The sequence below is a fragment of the Cucurbita maxima genome, unplaced genomic scaffold (assembly GCF_002738345.1).
Source record: "Cucurbita maxima cultivar Rimu unplaced genomic scaffold, Cmax_1.0 Cma_Scf00020, whole genome shotgun sequence".
NCBI lineage: Eukaryota > Viridiplantae > Streptophyta > Magnoliopsida > Cucurbitales > Cucurbitaceae > Cucurbita > Cucurbita maxima.
Genome location: NW_019272036.1, coordinates 841,343 through 862,872, shown reverse-complemented (window position 1 = coordinate 862,872; position 21,530 = coordinate 841,343). Strand labels below are relative to the sequence as shown.

Here is a 21,530-nt window from a genome sequence, read left to right as displayed (position 1 = left end):
CAAATTGTCTGGTTTCAAAGCGACATGCTTTGCTGGTGGTACGGATTCTCCATTTTTTTTTTCTTCATTTTCTCCTATTCAATTCATTGTGGGAAGGCTAGCTTTTGCACCCACTTCTATGAAGAATAGTGATCTCTTAAAGGAATCTCTACCAACTTATTGCACCCGCCACTAATAGCTACAACTGACACGTTGTAGTCTAGACGTTTGAGTCGCACGTTGACTAATTAAGGAGAAGATTCTATGTATATAAGTGACGAACACCATCTCCATTGGTACTAGACTTTTTGGAAAAACTAAAACTAAAACCACTAGAGCTTGAAGCACTCTACAGAGTAGGTCTAAGAGAAAGAGGGGACTAAAGATGCGGTGGAGTTCAAGAAACTGAATAAGCAGAGGAAGAAGAAGAAGTAGAGAGGGACTGATTGAGTGAAACTGATGCTGCCCAAATGCAGGAAAACCCCACTCCCACCTATTGGTTCACTAGGGGTTTACAAGGGTCAAGGACGAGGTTGAACCCTCATTCCAGTATTTGCAGTTAGGAGGTTGACCCTCATAACATAAGCCCTTGAGAAAGACTAGGTAGCTGACTGTGGGATTGCTCGTTGGCTAACTATGATGATTGTCTTTCTCGTCCACTAAAGGGGGCAAGGACACACCTGCACTAACAGCTCAAAGTGGACAACATCATATCATTGTGGAGATTTGTTATTTTATCAAATATATCAGAGTCTCGAAAGTGTAGGATCACAGTGATCAATGGTGTCCTTCCTCCTCTAAATATCGACAAATTAGGCAAAAACTCGAGTATAGAATAGTAAAAAAGAGGTGTATTTTGTTGGTTGTTTGTATTGAAAGGTTTGTAAAGAGCCACAACAGCCTCAAATTGAAAGTTCTGGCCAGGCTTCAATATCCAACCAACTTGGCCAACTTGGAACTTTGAAGCTCATGACATATTCAATATGCAGCCTTCAAAGGGCCAAGGGACCATTCCACTTCGGCTCTACGCCACATGTAGTGCCTCTAAAATGGCATCTCACCTTCCCAATTGGATACCAAATTCAAATAAATGGGCTGTCAAAGGCTTCTAATGATAAAACAGAGCTTTTTTTACTGTAATATCAACTTTGTTAGTGAGGATTCTAAAAATCAATGGCATCAACAGGAAGGGAAGTTGCCCTTTGTAGAGAATGAGGCACCAACGCTCCTGTATAGAAACTCTTGGTCGTGAACATCAGCTCGGAAATACTCGACTCGTCCACAATGTTTTCGTCTCGAAAGGTCTGGTTTTCCGACATGTTATCAGCAACATGGAGGGAATGTGAAGCAATGTCCTTGCCAATGTCGATCTCAGCGAGGTTAGGATTCGGGTGCAAGCTAACAGATTTCGTTTTGACTCCTAACTGTCGATCTCTTAGCTCCCTCAACTGCATTTGATACTTAGCCTTGAGCCATCTCAGTTCTTGTCGAATTTCATTCTCATGATCATCGGTGAACGACTCCGAATGATTCAACGAGCTAGAGTTTCTCGTTTCGAATTCTGTTCTAAGTTTCGTCTTCTCCGACATTCCATGTCGTTCATTGCAACTGAGTTCTCCATGTTCATGTGAAACAACCTCCGGTCCATCTCGTTGCGCCCAAATATCGGCATAGTGGATATCGCTCGAATCCTCTTCTCCATTGAACTGTTCCGACCCTTCGACTTGATATGTGATCTCTTCAAAACGGCCATGGATGGAAGCACAGCCATGTTCTTGAGAGCACTGAAGAATGTGCAGGTGTGCAGGATTTTGAGGCGAAACATAATCCAAAAGATTACTATTTAAAGCACAAACATTAGAATCAGTGCAATCTAGAGCTTCCTCTAAGCTTGTTCCCCTCTTCCATTCAGGCACCAATGTAGCAATTTCGCCATCGATCATATCAGCAATCTTCTTCACATCTTGATCAGTGATATCAAGCTCAGAAACCATCTCATTTGCAACACTCAAGGCACTATCATTCTCCAAATCGAACGGGAAGTAGATGTTTCGAATCCGACCTGCAAGACGAGCAACGAGCAAATGTTATCGGTATTTGAATGCCATAATCACATCATTGGAGTTCATTCTTCTTACCTTCTTTATCTGCAATTCGAAGTCGTAGAAATATATCGTCATCGTCTCTCCTTCTCCCTTTGATAGTAATATGATCATCTGCCAAATGCTCATCCTCTTGACCAGAGAAAAGATCGATCTCGCTCACTTCGTCGTCGATCGGACCGTAATCCAAAACCTTCCCATACCCATTAGCCAAGGGACCATGAGGAAGTCCATCAATTGGCCTCAGCAAGGAATGACAACCATAACCATCAATTTGAAGAAAAGGATCATTCAAAAGCTCCCTAGCAGAAAGCCGAGTCGATACGGTGGCCAAGCATTTCTCAACGAAACACCGAACCTCGAGGTCCTTCACCTTATACAAAGCATCTGGCTTCTTCCCCTAGAAGGAACAAGAAGAAATGTAAACAATTGGTGCAACAAAGAACAAAATCTTGAAGAAAAATGATGAACAATGAAGGCTTACAGAGATAACTTTCTTGTAAATCTGAGCAGGGTGGCTGCATTCACTGTATGGATATTCAAAAGTAACCATCTCCAGAATGCACATTCCAAAAGAATAGATATCAACCAATTCATTATACTCCTCTTCATAAATCTCTGGAGCCATGAACTCAGGCGTTCCTGAAGTGAACAAAACAATAGTCAATAAGTGAAGATTTCGGGGTATCCCTCGAGGTTGTTAAAACGTGTATGCTAGGGAAAGATTTCCACACCCTTATAAGAGATGTTTCGTTTTTCTCTCCAACCGATATGAGATCTCACAATCCACCCCCGTAAAGGTCAGCGTCCTCATTGGCACACAACCCAGTACTTGGCTCTTATATCATTTGTAACACTAGCAGATATTGTCATCTTTGGGCTTTTCCTTACGGGCTTCCCCTCAAGATTTTTAAAACACATTTACTGCGAGAGTTTTTCACATCCTTACAAAAAATGTTTCGTTCCCCTCAACAGCCAACAACGTGGGATCTCACAATTTCAACTTACCAACACAACGAGCAACATAGGATTTACGAAGAACAGCAGCAAGGCCAAGATCACCAATTTTGACTTCCCCTTGATTCCCATTAACAAAAATATTATCACATTTAAGATCTCTGTGGATTACAGGCGGGTCATGGCTATGAAGATAAAGAAGCCCTCTTAAAATCTGTCTGCACCAATGCTTCACAGCTCTGATGTTTACTCTCTTGTGCTTCAGCCTGTATCTGCAAAGACAAATTCGGTCGGAAAACATGTTTTCGACAAAACCCATTTGAGGAAAAACACCATGAAAACGAAACTCACTGTCTAAGAGTTCCAGAAGTGAACATTTCTGTCACAAAGTTAATGTTTCTATTCGCAGTGTCAACCCAAGAAGAATAAAATTTCATTATGTTTTTGTGTTTTAGAGTCTTCAACAAATGGATTTCTCTGTATAGCCGTTCGAGATCTTCGGGAGTTTGAAGAAAATCACAAAGCTTCACTTGATTCCACGCCACTTCAATGCCGTCGTATTCATCAAAGGCTCTGTAACTGTCGGAGAAAACCCCCATTAGAGACAGACATCGAAAGAACAGAAACGTGAGAGAAAAACAGAGGATGTTCTTATTCTTACACTGTCTTCGAAGCTCCTTTGCCAAGAACTTCATCGTACTGAACAAAAAACAGAAAGGGGTTTTAGTAAAAATCAAAACACGAGATTTGGGGATGAAACAAAAACATACTCTTCCATATCTTCCTGTGGGATCAACTTCGACATAATCAGAGGTTGTTTCACCATTCATTCCTTAACAATGTTTCTGGGTGTATGATGCTTGTTCCTCTGTTCTTCGTGAAAACAGAGGATTTGTGGAATCTGAGAAGAAGAAGAAGTTTTGAAATGGGGATTTTTGTATTTGGTTATTGGTTGGATGAGAAGAAGAGAGAGAGAGGAAAAAGGGTTAATTGCCAACTACTCAGAGACAACGAAGCAGAGGATTTCAGAAACAAGGCAACGCCCACTAAATAGAGCCTGACAAAAAGCTTTTCTTTTCACTCTTCTCTTTCTCTGTTTCATCACGAGCTGTAAAACCAAACACAAAATAATTATTAATAATTAATTAATAATTTTCTGACTATAGAGTTCATAAAATTATGTGATCTATGAACAGGTGGGTGAAAGTTGAACAAAAAAAAATGCTTAAAAATAATTTTAATACTTTTTATAAATAATACCCTTAATTTTTTTTTTTAAATTTTAAAAAAAATACTCCCACGTTTGTTATCTCGAAAATACCTATGAACTTTTAAAATTAATATTAAAAAGAAATATAAATAGATATTTTTTTTTTTTATAAATATTAATGGTAACATAAGCAGAAGGTCATGGATATTTTTTTTAAATGTAAAAATATAAAAATAAAGATATTTTTTTGGAAATTAACTTTTTTATTTTGGGTTAATTGTTTATTAATGTTTATAATGACTTTAAACCATGGTCTATGACCTAGGTTAATAAAAGATATCAAAATTAAATACTAAGGTCTTTATAAAGTAATTGAGGTGATGTATAAAAATAAATAATTTATAGTAATAAAAGGCTTAATTTTTAATTAGTTTCAAAATACCAAGAAATATATATATATATATATATATATATATATATATATTATTAATCTTTCTATCGAGTTGTTTAAAAATTTGAATTTAATTTTTAATTAGTTTCAAAATCGATGTTCGATTTGCAAATCACTCTCAGAAGGATTAAAAAAGAAGAACACTATGAATGGCTGAAAAGATATTCTATTCTCGTGTCTTATCACCTCAAAAGTAAATCTTATCGTCGAGACCGACCTTCAAATATTACATATGGAGTAATCCTAAAACAATCGAGATAAGAAGGAATTAATAGTAGAATTTCATGACGTTAATTGATCTAACAGAATGATAATGATACAAAAGTTATAGTTATATATATCAGAAATACAATTTAAATCTAAAAAATGAAACATGGTACGCAAATATAAACTACAAATTCATACCGTTACGCGTGTGAAACGTATACCCAAATAGAAATCAATATTAATTAGAGAAAATAATGTTACACGAGCGATGATCATTCTGTAGTATTCGAATCCTTATCATATTATTTATTTTTTTGGTAATGCAATTTATTTTGGAATTACTATTTAATTTAATATTTTCAAAATCTAAATATTTTATGTCAACGTCTAACTTGATTAGATTAAATTTAATTTAAGCCACAAAAGAGTTAGTCTAACTTATAAAATTGTATTTCTATTTCAATGTCCATCAAGCATAAAGGGTTCAATTTAGTCACAAAAACGTGTGTCTTAGATCGATTATATATTAAATTTTAATTCGGTTTTAATTAATTCTCTTTATTATTATCCAAAAATGAATAAGTTTCTTTATTTTTAACAAAATTATAATTTAATAGTCAATATTATTATTGTATTTTAACAAGAAAATACAATAATTTAATAGTCAAGATGTCCCTATTCCTCTCATCCAATAAAATATTGTCCACAATTTAGATCTACCCATCAAAAATCAGACCACCCTACTTAAAAGGTAGGGTTCGTGGGTTCGGTTGAGTTCAAAACACGCTATTTAAGAGGGTGTTCGTGGGTTCGATTGAGTTAAGTTGGATTAAGAACACATTACTTAAGAGAGTATTTATAGGGTCGGTTGGATTTAGTTCTTTTTAAGTACGTACGTTTGCGATCGACGTACATACCGCTGGCCCATTTCTCCAACCGATTATACGGCGTAATCCATACATTATGGTCACATAGTGCTCCTCGTCGCTGCGGATAATCGTCCTCCGAAAGGAGTGGTCGAGGCATTGGTCCTGGAATTAAATGGTACCCGACTTGGTTCCCTATTATAGTTTCTTTGTTTGGGTTGACGATGTGGAGCTCTACTGGCTCCGTCGGAAGACTTCTGGCATCCAACTCCTTCTTCACCTCCTCTCTCACCGCCGACCAATAACTCTTCCTCGACGTGGAGCCGTCGGTTTTAAAGCTCGTCAATTTGGCTTTCACAAAAGAATTCTCTTGGCCATCGATGTCGAGATCAAGATAATAAGTTAGGAAATGGTCGTGGTTTATGCCAATCGTGTTTTGAGCTACTAATAAGCCGTAGATTTCCTCCTTTATCTCGCTTGTGTGCTTGTAATTGGCGTCGTTTTTCCTTCCATGATTCCTGTTAAACTCACCTGTTCACGGAGAAGACTAGAGTTTTCAAATCATGAGTTATTAAACAACTAATATTATCTCCATTGACACAAGATTTTCTTGAAAAACCAAAAGCAAATCCATGAGAGTTTATGTTCTAGAGGGTCCTCGTTTTTAACATGATATCACTGGTGCCTTTAACTTAATCCTATTAATAGAATCCTCTAGTTGTTTGAACAAAGGGTGTACTTTGTTCAAGGGCGGACTTTAGAGAAGAAGTTGAGTCTCGATTAAGCAGAGGCTGTTCGAGACCCCATCCCAAACCCGGCGTCCATAAATGTTCGGTAATACCACACCGCCGTTGGATCTTGGTACGGCACAAAAAGCTCGGAGAGGCTTCCCTGGTAAAGAACTTGTCGTTTTTTACGTTGGTCGACGTCGTATATGGACGCTGTTGATATTACGATCCCGACTCGCATGTCAAAGCTCAAATGAAAATTTCAATTTGCCTAGCTGCAAGATAAAGCATCAGTTATAGCGAAATCTTACGTTGGTTGATGAGAAGAATTAAACACCCTTTATAAGTAGTAACCTATCCTAAATAGACGCGCTTTAAAACATTGAGGGGAAAAACCTAAAAAAGACAATATCTACTAATGGTGAACTTGAGTTGCTACAAATGGCATTAGAGCCATACAACAGTTAATGTGTCAGTGAGGAGGTTGAAACCCAAAAGGGTGGACACAAGGTGGTGTATTGGGCCCCGAAAGGGATAGATTGGAGGTCCCACATCGATTGAAGAAGGGATCTAGAAGATGCGTCATAAAAACAATTAAGGGAAAACAAACCTGAGAGTGTGGCCTTTAATGAGGCTAACTCCTTTGGAGTCTTCTCTAGTCACTTTTTGACTATGCCTTCGAGGCTCACAATACTTTGTTCGTCATTTGAGGATTTGTCAATCTATTGACATGGTTAAATTTAAGACATGACTCTGATACCAAGTTAAACGAACACGACTCTCCATGGTATGATATTGTCCACTTTGAGCGTAAGCTCTCATGGTTTTGCTTTGGACTTTCACAAAAGACCTTATACCAATGAAGAGAGTGTTCTTTGATTATAAATTCATGATCATTCCCTAAATTAGCCGATGTGGTACTTTCATCCTCCAACAGTTAAAACCCAAAAGAGTGGACACGAGGTGGTGTGCCAACAAGAACATTGGGCCCTAAAAGGGGTAGATTAGGGAGTCCCACATTAACTAAAGAGGAGGACGAAACACGATTTACAAGGAGGAAACCTCTCCTTAGTAGATGCGAAAACAAACCTGACAGTGTGGGCTTTAACAACAAAGCTCGGACCAAGCAGCTGGACGACGTTAATCGGCTGGACGACGTTAAGCGGCTGGCCTCAACGGGCCTTACCCAAACGTTGACCGTAGACTCCTTGTAAAAAAAAAACAGAACCTTGACCCCTCGTTGCGTCTCATTGTGGGCCTGCCCAAACCACCCAATAGTAAGAACCGAGCCCACAACATGCGAAACATTCAGCCCTCTCTTCTCGATGGAGGATAGAAGTGGTGGGTATTTGAGAGCCAAATCAATAGCTTCCGTTTGTTCCTCAAAGGTTAACGTTGGGAAACCGGAGCCTTGGTACACACTCTGTGACACAATCGTGCCACGACCATCCGCTATACTCACCAAGAACTCATGAGTCTGCTTGTTGGCGCGTGCCACAACAAAGGCTTCTCGTGGCACTGTCGGGGATCGAGGATTTGCAAGCTACACGAGGACGTCATGCTTGTTAGGCTCATTAATGCCAACGTAGTGAAAAGTGAGCCTCGAGGTCGGTTGAAATTATGTTATTTCGATAAATTTGAGATAATTTTGAATTGAATTACATTTGTTTCATAAAAATGATAAGACTTTTGCTACTACGCTGCTATAATAACTATACGATATCATGATTTTGACATGTTCACGACAATTTTAAGGGAAATTCAAGCCTTTTTTTGTGTCCAGGTTTTCAGTTTCGTCATACTTTAGACGAGGTTTTCCTTTGCCGACTAAACATAACTCATGTAGAAACTAAGTTTGTTCGGCTGTACGTGCAACTTGTGCGCACATGTGTGTTTGTTGTGAGTCAAACTGACTTGCCTCTACTCTAACCCAAGTCATTTGGTTCGACCTTTCCTTTACTCTAGGTCAAGGTTCTTGAATGTAATGTTACATCTCATTTGGTCATCGTGATTCCCAATAACACGGCCATGCATCGTGATGTCATCCCAAGTCCTTGGAGATCATCGACCCTTGTGGCTTCGTCAAGTACGCTTATCGAGAATCGACCCATGAATTGTCTTTATTGTCAAGGTACTTTGAATATCCATTCATATGGGTATAATCAAAGCATGAACTATCTCATGTCCATGTCGAGTCATTTTTATCTATCTGTGAGCGACCCCATATACCAAACTCTGACCCATGAGTTTGGGCGCAATGTCGGTACGACGACATTCTCTTCAAAAAAAAAATATATTTTCAAAGGAATACTCTCGTATCGCAACACCCACCGACTCACTATATAATATGTGTAATGTGGTAGATCACTTAGGCCAAAAATGTCCAAGGGGCGGTGGAGTGTCTTTCACGTATTTAATTGACACCAAATTTAGCGATCTTTCATCTTTCATATCGATGGACTTAACTCTAGAGTCATATGTCGAAACTCATGTCATAACACTGACTTTTGCAGTTATGGTCTAGGCCTTACTCGACCCCTTCTCAAGCTTGTCTTCGACACTTTTGTCACCATCGTTCCCACCAATCTTGCTTATTTTCTAGTTTTAGCTTTAATACACCTTCTTCTTCATGTGTGAAATGAGGCATCGTTCTCTTCGATCGTATCATAACATTTATCTATCTCGACCCTCACTTGGTTGGATGGGCGCCACTTGAGGGTCACCACCTTGTCTGTCTTTATAGTATGGTTATGACACTTAGCAACCGCTTTACCTCATCAACCTATGGACCAATTCGACCCAACCCAACTTAATAATATATTTCCACTAGGACATGATGAACCGACTCTTGGGCTTTTAAAGTGAACATCTACCCAATTTTTTTGTGCTTGTTATCCAATGTCTGCCCTCCAATTTTATACTTGGTTCTTAAATTCTTTTAAATTTAGTTTATCGAATATATTAATAACTAAAATTTCATAAAATTTAAATATAAAACTTTCCCAAATCATAATATATAATATTAATTTTATAATAATATTAAACCCAAGTAATATGTTTTTATATTTTAATTAAAACTAATATTAAAAATTTCAAATATCCGTACAAATTTTATAATTTTTTTAGTTATAAATATTAATATAAACAATTATATAAAAGAAAATGTTATTATGTAGAGAGGTTTTAACTTTTCTACTTTTAGTCGTTAATTGAATATTATTTATTTATATCTATTTTTAATTATCCTAAAAAAATTGAATAATATTATATAACTAAATATAATATCTTTTATATTTGAGAATATAATATTTTAAACCGTTAATTATTTTTGGACATTGAACTACCCACAGTATCATAATCAAATCATGTCGAACATTGGTTTTTCCAAGCCCTACTTTCTTTCCAAAGTAGATTGAGATGTATTTTTATGCCAATATATAATAAAATATAGATTTTGTTTTGATTCATTTAACTTTAGAATATTATATAGTAATATATATTTTATGATTTTTAATTTTGCATCTAATAAATTATCGACCTATTTAAAGATGTCCGTGGCAGGGTAGGAAGAGAAAATCTCGACTCCTATATCAATCTTCATCTTTGCGAAAAACTAAGTTCATTTATTTTTGTAAAGATCGAGATAGGAATTCGTGTAGAGAATTTTATGGAGATCTAAATTCTGAGTTTGAACCGAGATTTCTCATCTCTATGGATTAAATGAACATCTCTAGACTTATTTAATGTGTTTTGAAAATTCACGAACCTACTAGCTAGACACAAACACTACTTCTAATTATTAGTTTATTTATTTTTGTTTTTTGAAATTTAGTTAAAAATTTTAATATTTTAGAAAATAGTAAAAAATTAAGAATGAAATTAGCTTTAGAGGTTAAATTAATAAAAATATCTTTCTTTCCTTTTTGTCTCAAAAATATATTTAAAAAAAATTAAAAATATGGCTGTTAATATTTTATTTAAAAAATACATTTAACCCCAAAAAAATATCTTAAATTTTTTCTATAACTTCACAAACAAATTTAAATTTAAAAAAAAAAACATTACTACATTTAAAAAAAAAAAAACATTGATTTATAAGATATTAATAGATAGTTTACGTTTATTTTTTATAAAAGATATTAATTGGGTATTTTTTTAAATATAGTTTAATTTTGAACTTAAAAAATAGAAAAAAAATTAAAGGGTATAAATGATATTTTTTAAATTTAAAAGGATTATCGAAACTTTTGTGTATTTTTATTAATATAACGACAAAATTACGAACATAACGAAAAAAGTATGGATAAAGAAGGACAAAGCAGTTTATCCTAGATTTATTTAAGGTAAAATTACCATTTTAGTCTCGTTTTTGTTTTTTCCTCTCAATACAATAATTATGACAAAAATGAAATTAAATCCAAACACGTGCTGGACACGAGGGTAAAAACGACGAAGTTTCGTGTCGTCTTAACCCTATTCAATCTGCGTGGGGATGGCACATCCCTAATTCCTCTCGTAATACAGAAATTATCGAATAAAATTAATTTTTCCTAATTTATATAATGTTTGATAATTATATTTTTATCATTAACATCTGAATGATTAACTAAATTAAAAAAAATAAAAATAAATTTATGAAACTTTTTTTTTTTTAAGTTATTTGATTTCTTAATAACATATGAAAAAAATAATAAATAACAAAATTTAAAAAAAATTACAAATAAAAATAATATTTATAGATTTAATTTTTTAATTTAATTATTCAAAATCAAAGATAAAAAATTAAATAGTTTTGAAACCGTTCAGTGTAACAACTCAATTATGATAAACTACAAAGTTTAAATTATTAAATACAAAAATAATATTAAATTATTAAATAAAAAATTAAATATTTATTTTTTATGAGATGATTTTATTGTAGAGATTAAATTTTTAAAAGTTCAAAATTGGATGATTGGGTTGTTATAAAAAATTAATGGACCAAAATAAAAGTTCATAAATTTGTAGTTATTTGATTCCTTTCCCTCTTCAATCTTATGTTGGTGTGTGAATTTCATGGTTAAGGATGACTTACTCGGAACCATTTTTTTGCTGATTAGATACTTAAAAATGTTCTTGAGATGCATGTGAGTGAGGACAAAACATGTTGGAAGGATTCGAGTTGGTTTGTGGGGAATAATTTTCACTCTTAAAAAGCAAGGAGGAGGTAACATAACCATGTCGTAAGGGAATGTCGGGGGCAATTAGGTGTCGGATATGGATTCTAAATCTTGATCCAAAATCTTGGGTATGGGGTATGAGAAGTGGGCGTCGATCTCGACCTCTTTTTTGAGATTTTCATGAAGGTATAGAAGAGATTTACACGTGCTTATTCAAGTTCTAGTAAAGGGATAAGTTGATCGAAATCCAAACTCGTTAAGAAAGAAGGGATTATCACAAAAAAAGAAGGGATTATCTAAATCATTTCATTTAAGCATGTAATCCATTTTCCCTATATATGCTACTCTTAGTCCCTCCCCTTCTTCGCTCCCTCTACTCAGACTCTGTTTCTCTCTGTTTTAGCCTTCAATTTCTCCTCCATTTTCCGCCATGGATGCTTCCTTCGACTGCCTCATTTTCGGTACCTTCTTCTTCATCATCTTCTTCATTTCCAAAAGATTTAACCTTTCAGATTCTTACTCTGTTTCTTTCTTAACAGACTTGGATGACACTCTGTACCCATTCAACACTGGAATTTCAGCTGCTTGCAAGAAAAACATCGAAGGTTTCTCCAACACTCTGTTCTGTTTTTCAATGTTCTTGTTTGTTGGGTTTTCTCAACACTAAATTTACCTTAATTTTGACGAATTTTGACAGATTTTCTTGTCGAAAAATGTGGATTCCCAGTAACCCAAGCTTCAATTCTTCGTACTGAGCTTTTCAAAACCTACGGCAGCACTCTGGCTGGTTTGCGAGTAAATTCTCCATTAACAACTCTGAAACTTCATTACAGTCACCATTAAACTAATCTTTTGTACTTAATTATGATCAGGCATTGGGTTATGACATCCACGAAGATGATTACCATGGGTAAGCAAAACAAAACCTTAGAACAAAACAACGATTCTCCAACAACAATATTAACGTTGTTTGTTTCAGCTTCGTCCATGGAAGATTACCATACGACCGGCTGAAACAGGACATCCAGCTCCGGCATCTCTTGCTGTCAATTCCACAACGAAAAATCGTATATTTTAAATGTTAATCCTGTTTAAATTGTTCTAATCGTGTTTAAATTGTTCTAATTTTGTTGGGATTTGGAATTACAACAGATTTTCACGAACTCCGACATGAACCACGCGACAGAGGTGCTCGGTCGGCTTGGCTTACAGAATTGTTTCGAGAAGATCATATGTTTCGAGACGATGAACCCGAACCTGCCGAAGGCGACCCTGTTAAGGATATTTAGTAATAAATTATAGTTTACCATATATATTATATTTGATATTTTATTATAAGGCAAATATCTAATATTTGCCTTATTATCATAGGTATCTTTCCATTTATTGTTATTTTCATTTATTACTATTTCCATATCCTTGTAATTCATTTGATTATAAATAAGATAACTTTCATACCATTTAGGTGTGGTGGATTAATCAAACATTCACAGACCCGAGCCAACGAGTTTCCGGTTCTTCTCAAGCCGTCGATGGACGCCATGAGAATTGCTATCGACGTCGCCGACGTTGACCCCCGTCGTACGGTACGCCGTCACTGAATTGATTGATTTGTTCGTTTGTAGGTTTAATTTGGTTCTTGTGCGCAGCTGTTTCTTGACGATAACGCCCACAATATCGCCGCCGGAAAAGCCGCCGGCCTCCGCACCGTTCTCGTGAGAACTTTACTTCGCCACGTTTTTCAACGTGTTAAAGTTCTGTTTTGATAATTTTTTTTTTTTATCTTTTAAATTTTTTCTAATTTTTTTTTAAATTCCTATTTTTCTAAAAAATAATTATAATTATATAATATATATTTTTTGTTTTTAAAAATTTAAATATTAAAAATAAATAATTAAGATAAAAATAGTATAGATCATCAATATCACTCAAATGATAATTTAAAATCAAATATAAATTACAAAGTGAAAATGTTTTTTTTTTTTTTTAATTGCATGAATAATATAAAGCAAATTTATAAAAAATGAACGTTTAAATTGAAAATGATTAAATTATTTTTTAGAAAGTTATTTATATGGTGTGATTGGATGAAGGTGGGGAAGCTCGTGAAGAATATAGAGCCGGATTATGTAGTGGAAACGGTACATAATTTGTCACTAGAAATTCCAGAGATATGGGTAAATGCAAAATTAGATAATGGCGATGGAATGATCCATCAGAATCGAAACGACGTCGATTCTATTCTCATGAAAACAGCTATCGGTGCTTAAGTTACTAGACGATGTTACATAATAATAGTCTTGGATGTGGTCTGGTTGTGTACGTAAATGCTCGGTCTAATCAATTATATATCTTATAATTGATGTAGAAAATCATTCCCCATGTAACAGTGTAATGTATAATGAAATATATGAGTATATTTTCAACGTTTAATGATGTTACGATAAGAGTGATCTTTTACATTGTCGTGATTGAATTATAACTCAATAGATAAAATATCGATTACTGTCGCAAAAATCAATTATTCAATATTTAGTCCTCGTGTCAATTTTTGTCATGTTTTAGTCTTCACATCAATTTTTTTTTTTGTTTTATTTTAAATAAAGTCGAACTAGATCGAATTAATAAAATATTAGTACATGAATGAATCGAGAGTACATCCGAATGAGAGTAATATTAAAAATAGGATGACTGAGAAAAGTTTAAAAGAATTGAAAGTCAATATTCATACCATATAAGATGCACCTTACTTTTCGGTAGGTATAACCTTCATTCTTAAAAACATACTGAAATGACTCATGTTGGACCGTGGGAATAGCATTCACTCTTAGAAGCATACTGGAAGTACGTGTGTTGGTCTATGAAGATAACTTTCTATGAGGTCCCACATCGGTTGGAGAGGGAAACGAAACATTTCTTAAAGGTGTGGAAATTTCTCATTAGTAGATACATTTTAAAATTGTTAGGTTGACGACAATACGTAAAGAGCTAAAATCTAGTAGCAGTGGGCTTGGACTATTATCAATGGTATTAGAGTCACACACCCAAAGAGTGAATTGTGAGATCCATGAGGGAATAAAGTATACTTTATAGGGTGTGAAAACCTCTCCCCTTAGTAGACAGGTTTTAAAATACAGACACGTCTAGAAACACATTACTAGCTAGACTAGCTTAAGCTTGAGCTCTTAATTGTTGCACTTTAATTCTTCTTGAAGAGTTAGTAATATGATGATTATGGGACCGTTAAATGCAAAATTAGACCCAAAAAAAACAAACATGACACGTTAATTTGATTGAACGAAGGTCGACAAACATTGATATACATCTTCTACATTATCTTGGAACGAAAAAATTTCATTCTCCCACAAAGGCTGAGAGATTTATTATAAATTCTAGCACAAACTCACCACACAGAATCTCTGGAAAAAAAAACACGATTTGGAGATGGAAATCTATGAAAGTTTTTCAGATCGAAATGCTGTTTGGGATCCCTCTAGCGTTGAGCCCTTCTTCTTCGTAGAAATTCGAGGTATTGGGAAACAGTAACGTGTAAGGCATTTTCACCGGCCCAACTCGATTCCTCCATCTCTCATCGTTGTTCATACTCATAATCTTCTCCTCAATCTCCCTCAACCGATCCCCAAATCTCTCAAAAGCTGCCATCGGTTCTTCATCCGTCGTCCAGTCCGCCGTATCTCTCTGCCCAAGATAAATCTCATCCACCGAATGTCGGGATAGGCTCTCAATTAGCGAGACGCCCAGGATCGTTTGTAGCTGCGCTGTAATCGTTTTCAAGTACGCTAAATCCGGGTCGGTCTCCAGCTCTCTGAACTCCGGTGTGCCTGGTTCCGGCATGAATCGGCGGCTCACCGTCGGGCGGTTCGGGAGGTACCCGGCGTAGGGATATTGCCCGAAGTTCACAGCGGCGTGGAGGGCTGAAGCTATCCAAATGATGGTGGCGCATGATTGGATTAGGTCTTCTCTTGTGTTCATTTTAGGCCACCATGGTTCGTCTTTCAAATCGCCATGCCCGACATTGCGAAGCTCTGTCCACCATGATTGAATTTCGGTGTCCTGTTGAACCATTTCATCTGATTTGTAATAGAAACAAGAATATTCTCTAACCCATGTCTCAATTGCAGACCAGATCTCGAGCCCGTCCACGGCATATGGGTAATCCTCTATCAGAAGCTTGAGGCCATGGGAGCTACTTGGATCAGGAACTGCCACTCCTCTGAAAATGGGGCAACGAAATTTTAATTTTATAGTCACGGATTCATGTTTTTGACTGAAATGAACACAACCCACCTATTGATTAGATCAGCCGGGAGTGCCTGGTCTGTGAAAACCCAGTTCTTGTAAAGAACAGCTGACATTTCCAAGGCGTATTTTCCAGGGAAGACAGTGATTTCGAGAATTCCACCAGCGTTGATGAGAACCTGCCTTGCCATGGCGTTTATGTTCATTGTGTCTCTGAAGTGTGGATGAAGAAGCTTATAGATTGGATGCATAACACTTAAATGTCTGTTTGTGGCTATGATGAATGGTTCTATCACAGCATGCGTGTTCAGCCTGCAAGTACAGTAAATTTGAGTTGAGACTCCGATAATGTAACGGCGCAAGTACATCGCTAGCTGATAATGCTCTGTCTTTGGGCTTTTTTTTTTGGACTTTACCTGATTTTTAAAAAGCATATGCTATGGATAGGTTTCCGCACCCTTATAAAGGATGTTTTGTTATCCTCCCAAACCGATGTGGGATCTCACAATCCACTCTCTTTCGCGGCCCAGCGTCCTTGCTAGCACTAATTCCCTTCTTTGTAGGACCACACCCACTTTGACGCCCAGCTTGCTGACACACTGCCTCATGTCCACGCCTTGAACCTTAAAAAGGATGTTTTGTTCTCCTCCCAAACCGATGTGGGATCTCACACAATCCACCCTCCTTCGGGCCCAGTGTACTCGCTAACACTCATTCCTTCTTCAATTGATGTGGGACCACCCCCCAATCCACCCTCCTTTGGGGCCAGCGTCCTCGCTGACACTCATTCCCTACACTGCCTTGTGTCCATGCCCTGAACCTTAAAAATGATGTTTCGTTCTCCTCCCAAACCGATATGGATCTCACAATCCACCCTCCTTTGGGGCCAGTGTTCTCGCTGACACTCATTCCCTTCTTCAATCAATGTGGGGTCACCTCACAATCCACTCCCTCGAGGCCAGCGTCTTTGTTAACACATCTCCTCGTGTCCTAAACCGATATGGGATCTCATAATCCACCCTCCTTTGGGGCCAGCGTTCTCGCTGACACTCATTCCCTTCTTCAATCAATGTGGGGTCACCCCACAATCCACTCCCTCGGGGCCAGCGTCTTTGTTTACACACCTCCTCGTGTCCACCCCTTTCAGGGAGATTTATAACGGCCCAAGCCCACCACCAGCACATATAGTCCTTTTTGTGTTTTTCCTTTTGGGATTCTCCTCAAGATTTTTAAAATGAGTCGGCTGGTAAGAGGTTTCTACACCCTTACAAGTATGTTTCGTTCTCCTCCCCAACCGATGTGGGATCTCACAGATAAACAATCGTGTATATTGATATAATTGATTATACTAGCGTTTTTAGGACATACCAATGGCTGATCAGCTGGTGATAGCCAGAATCATTGACTGCGACATAAGCTTTAGCCAACTGCCAAACAGATCCCTCAATGCCGTTCTCTGCTGGAGTGAAAACTTTGCTCACAGCTCCATGATGATCTCCTTGTGGGTGTGGTAGACTTAGTTCAATTGCTATTGGCTTCAAGATCCCGTTATCCTGTAGAACGAGGAGTGTTCGAGTAGCGTATGTCTTCGTGGATGTCGAGTTAATTCTACTGATGTATGGCATCAGTGAATCATGATGATCCAGAATGAACAGCTTGTTCATTTCCAAAGCCTAACAATAAAGAAACATGAGATCAAGATATTAATGAGAAGTCTTTATGGTTGCTGTTTAGAGGTATGAATGAAATATGTGCAGAACCTGATCAACAGTGAGCCCATTCAAGTGCTTGGCTATGTGCTCTTCTGTTATGGAACTGTTCTGCTTTCCATATAATTTAGGATCCAATTTGCTGGTTGGAGGGAACTCCTACAAAACAACATTTTAAAGGGAATTATGGATGAAAGGGTGCCTAATGAATGCAGTAAATGAAGCTATGGATGTCGTACTTGGAGTCGACGAATAATGACCGGGTTCACTCCTGCTAGCATTTCTCGTCCGAACTCTTCATCCGTTCTCCAAGCTGTTTTGCTCTCTGGAATTGCAATCCAAGCAGTCATTTAGGATTTTGTCGAGTTTTTCGAAAACTCCGACGTCGTAGAGTTTGATCTGAGTAAGAGGATAGATTAGAATTCGATACCTTTGATCACATCAGGCACTGGAAACTTTAGGAATTGGTGGCCATCGGAACGCATCAGCTCCCTAAACAGCTGCCAAGGAACCAGATCCCTTAGGTTGCCTAGTATTTCATTTGGTAGCCTCATTCCTCCTTCATAAAGATCTAGAACATCTTGAAAGCAATCAAACTCATTAATAGTTTTGTCACATAAAGATCTGATCTCTGGGAGCAATGTCTGAACAATTGACTTCACAGCATAAGCTAGAAAGTCTGATAACTTCAGGTGGCAGAACCGCTCGTCTCTCGGCACGTAAATGTCTAAACTCAGCAATTGCAGCCTGCTTTCACAGCTTGGATCTGTAACAACATAACCAGGTTGATGATTAAAGAGGAGGTACATGAAAGAATTTGATGGAAAGATCATATTCTCAACCTGATTTTGCTTGTTTTCGACCGGTTCGACCTCTTCGTGGATAGGGAAACTCCTTCGAACCTCCAAGAACAGTGCGGACGAACCTTTTGCTCATGTCTGGCATTCCGAGATCGTTGTAGCAAGCATAGTCGTAAACTCTATCCCACTCCTTGAGCTCACCGACGCCATTTCCACGGAGGTTAATAAGTTCATTTTCCCTGTACTTCCGTAGTGGCTCAGGTGTTTTACTCGGAAGATAACTCTAACAAATGACCAATCAAAGAAGAACTCAACTCATTTGCCTGAGTTCCATCATCAAACTGAACATGAACATAGTTCAATTAGTTAAACGATTCTACCTTGTTCGAGAAGAAGACACGGTCATAAGTATATCGATGAGCAGGATACACCCACGAATTACAAACGAAATGCACAGAGCCATAGCCCGGAACGTCATGTAAGGTGACTGTCTTCAAGTAAAACTGGCTGGAGTGATGGTTTCTAATGATGAAAGCTCCTGGTACTCCCATCCTTTCCTCCCATTCAAAGAACACCGTGAACTCGATCTCGTCTGCCGTTAACGACGGCTTCACCGTCGAGATCCATTGCTCCAACATCGCTGCCTTCCCCACCATTTCCACCCCCAATCTATCCTCTATCGTAAATCATCATTCAACCCAAAAGTTTAAGCCGATAAGTTACCCTAAAAACCTAACAAGCGCCTAATAAATTACACTAACAGAGTTAAGAGTATCCCTAACGAAAAGAACGACGAACTCTGATACTCACCTGAGGCGGGAAGATCGGAGCTGATGAGTTGAATGGAAACACCTTTTCCAAGGAATTCATGAATCCGATCGACAACTGAAGCCTTAACATCCTTGAAGTCGAGAACACTCTTTTTCATAAGAACCACCGTACCTCTGATTCTCCGTCCATTTCCGCTGCCGCCACCACCATCGCCGTAGCCGAACTTCATCAGACATCTAGAGAAAAACGCCTCCAAGAGCTTCTGAAGCATCTCCATGCCAGGACAGATCCCCATCTTTGTGAAAAAAGGTCCAGCGAAAGGAAGTGGCAGTCTGTTACAGTTCTCGAGAAGAAGAAGAAGAAGAAATAGCAGAGAAAGGAAGTGACGGGGAAGCTCTGGATTGACCTGAAGGTCATTTATAGTGCATTAAACAGTTCCCTTTTTCTTTTTCTTTTTTTATTTTAATTATTATATTTTATTTAATAATCTCATTTTTTCCAATATTTTAAAATTTTATCACTTCTATTTCTAATCTGTTTTTTTTTTTTTTTTTACATTAAATTTTAAATATTTAAAAAGTTAAAAAAATAAAATAATATAATATATTTTATAATTATTATTTTAGTTACTCAATTACTTCTGATCCCTCCGCAATTTGATCCTCTCCGAATATTTCTATTTCTAGAAATAATTATAAATATAGTTTTTTTTTGTGTTTTTCGCCAAAATTGGGATTATTATAAGTAGAAAATTTTATTCAAAATTCTCCTTCAATAATTGACATTGTGATACTAAAAATATATTCAACCTTTAATTTATTTTCTATTTAACACTAAACTATAATTTTAATAATTATTATTATTATTATTATATATATTAGTTTAAATTTATAATTTAACGTAATAATTCATGATGGTGATAAGTAATGATGTGATATTCATCATTTATGATTGGACTAAAATAGAAAAGTTATAATATTTTTATATTTGAATAATTTATAAATGAATACTGTTTTTTTTTTTTAATTCCAGGTCATATTATCTTTGACTTCAATTTTTTTATAGTTTATTTTATATTAAATTATTGGAGAGAGGGGAAGACCATATTTGGATCTCGGTTGCTGATTTCCATGAAATATATAATATATTCCCTAATTAAAAAAATAGCAAAATAATTTAAATTAAAAAATGGATGACTTGCCTTTACAGATAAGAACAAAGCCGTTATTAATGGTAAATATTAAATGACATATAGAATAACTTTTTCTTTTATGTCATAATAAGTTTATAGTACCATCATAAAGTAATTCATTCGAATATTATTATACCTCGTGGATCGCATGTTCCTACCTAACATTTTTTTGTCTTTGTTTTTACTATTTGTACTGGACATAAAGTTTAGAAGGGTACTCGTTAAGGGTGCATACTGGTTGGGTTGAAAAAGCTTTTGGACGAACATGAAATTTCGAGCCGGTTGGTTTGGTGACCTGAGTCTCTATGAACTAGGTTGATATGAACCAAAAGACATCAATCATACAATATACTTCAATGAAGATGTGAAGAAAAGGTTGTCAAAATTATCAAAATATGTTTCAATTCATGCCACATTGAAGAATAATGAAGTTTGATTGTTATAAATTTTGGGTGGGTTACAATTTAGAGTTATTGTATTTCATTTATGTATTTTAAGACTTTATTTACTATAGGTTACAATTACATAATGGTTAATTATGGTCATTAAGTATCAATGTTACAACTCTTGGAATGACTTTAGTAGTTTCATTTTGAGGAGCCATGTATGTTGTATGTGTAACGGACTTGGAAAAATATAGTAAAAAGAAGCATTTTTGCTCTTCTTTAGCCAATGGCTAAGTTTCTTTGCAATTCTATGTAGTTTAGGTTGCATGTAGAATCATTCAACCTCGACATGATCAATCTTGCTTGTGGAGTGATTCGAATCTCATGAAAGTGTTCTTGCCTTGAGATATTTGATCAACAAGAATCATTCAAGCTAGACATGATCGATCTTGCTTGTGGAGTGATTCGAATCTCAAACAATATTCTTGCCTTGAGATATTCGATCAACAAGGTAATCCGAATCTTACTCCCCTTGTAGTGATTCCTTTTCTTATCATAGGTTGTTGGATTATTTTTATTATTATTATTTTAAATAACTGTACCTATCAACGTACATGTTACATTAATAACTCAAATCTCATAAATTTTAAATACCAAACAAGAAATAACGCATAACTGAAATTGGTTACAGACGTTAAATATTCTTAATCTTTTAAAAAGTATAATTGGGTTGTGTTATTGTAACCCTATTTT

The 21,530-nt window shown here is 36.3% G+C and overlaps 3 protein-coding genes and 1 pseudogene across 3 annotated transcripts; 1 reads left to right on the top strand and 3 right to left on the bottom strand.

The window, feature by feature from the left end:
• Positions 1-695: 695 nt before the first annotated feature.
• On the bottom strand, positions 696-4,110 carry LOC111494275 (probable serine/threonine-protein kinase WNK9). Its single transcript, XM_023144180.1, has 7 exons — positions 3,809-4,110; positions 3,700-3,737; positions 3,390-3,617; positions 3,090-3,310; positions 2,566-2,723; positions 2,118-2,481; positions 696-2,041 (listed from the first exon to the last, which is right to left on the bottom strand). Exons 1-7 carry the CDS (start codon positions 3,866-3,868, stop codon positions 1,143-1,145), a joined length of 1,968 nt encoding a protein of 655 aa, XP_022999948.1. The 5' UTR covers positions 3,869-4,110; the 3' UTR covers positions 696-1,142.
• Positions 4,085-8,115, bottom strand: LOC111494861 (annotated as a pseudogene).
• A 3,900-nt stretch (positions 8,116-12,015) lies between these two features.
• Positions 12,016-14,086, top strand: LOC111494281. Its single transcript, XM_023144186.1, has 9 exons — positions 12,016-12,120; positions 12,199-12,264; positions 12,357-12,454; positions 12,532-12,569; positions 12,639-12,726; positions 12,812-12,918; positions 13,125-13,245; positions 13,309-13,374; positions 13,753-14,086. The coding sequence occupies exons 1-9, from the start codon at positions 12,090-12,092 to the stop codon at positions 13,927-13,929; spliced, it is 792 nt and encodes a 263-aa protein (XP_022999954.1). The 5' UTR covers positions 12,016-12,089; the 3' UTR covers positions 13,930-14,086.
• A 911-nt stretch (positions 14,087-14,997) lies between these two features.
• LOC111494274 (probable linoleate 9S-lipoxygenase 5) lies at positions 14,998-19,596 on the bottom strand. Its single transcript, XM_023144179.1, has 9 exons — positions 19,239-19,596; positions 18,809-19,104; positions 18,471-18,711; positions 18,059-18,394; positions 17,868-17,953; positions 17,680-17,787; positions 17,288-17,592; positions 15,968-16,231; positions 14,998-15,893 (listed from the first exon to the last, which is right to left on the bottom strand). The coding sequence occupies exons 1-9, from the start codon at positions 19,492-19,494 to the stop codon at positions 15,125-15,127; spliced, it is 2,661 nt and encodes an 886-aa protein (XP_022999947.1). The 5' UTR covers positions 19,495-19,596; the 3' UTR covers positions 14,998-15,124.
• Positions 19,597-21,530: the final 1,934 nt, after the last annotated feature.

Excerpts from the sequence above, each read along its gene's own strand:
- LOC111494275 (XM_023144180.1), bottom strand. The coding sequence starts at position 3,868 with ATGAATGGTGAAACAACCTCTGATTATGTCGAAGTTGATCCCACAGGA. Across the intron at positions 3,738-3,808 it reads CCACAGGAAGATATGGAAGA|TACGATGAAGTTCTTGGCAA; the intron begins GTATGTTTTTGT and ends TTTTTTGTTCAG. Across the intron at positions 2,482-2,565 it reads TTTACAAGAAAGTTATCTCT|GGGAAGAAGCCAGATGCTTT; the intron begins GTAAGCCTTCAT and ends TGTTCCTTCTAG.
- LOC111494281 (XM_023144186.1), top strand. The coding sequence starts at position 12,090 with ATGGATGCTTCCTTCGACTGCCTCATTTTCG. Across the intron at positions 12,121-12,198 it reads CTTCGACTGCCTCATTTTCG|ACTTGGATGACACTCTGTAC; the intron begins GTACCTTCTTCT and ends CTTTCTTAACAG. Across the intron at positions 13,375-13,752 it reads CCGGCCTCCGCACCGTTCTC|GTGGGGAAGCTCGTGAAGAA; the intron begins GTGAGAACTTTA and ends GATTGGATGAAG.
- LOC111494274 (XM_023144179.1), bottom strand. The coding sequence starts at position 19,494 with ATGGGGATCTGTCCTGGCATGGAGATGCTTCAGAAGCTCTTGGAGGCG. Across the intron at positions 17,593-17,679 it reads ATGGGCTCACTGTTGATCAG|GCTTTGGAAATGAACAAGCT; the intron begins GTTCTGCACATA and ends CTTTATTGTTAG. Across the intron at positions 15,894-15,967 it reads CCGGCTGATCTAATCAATAG|AGGAGTGGCAGTTCCTGATC; the intron begins GTGGGTTGTGTT and ends CCCCATTTTCAG.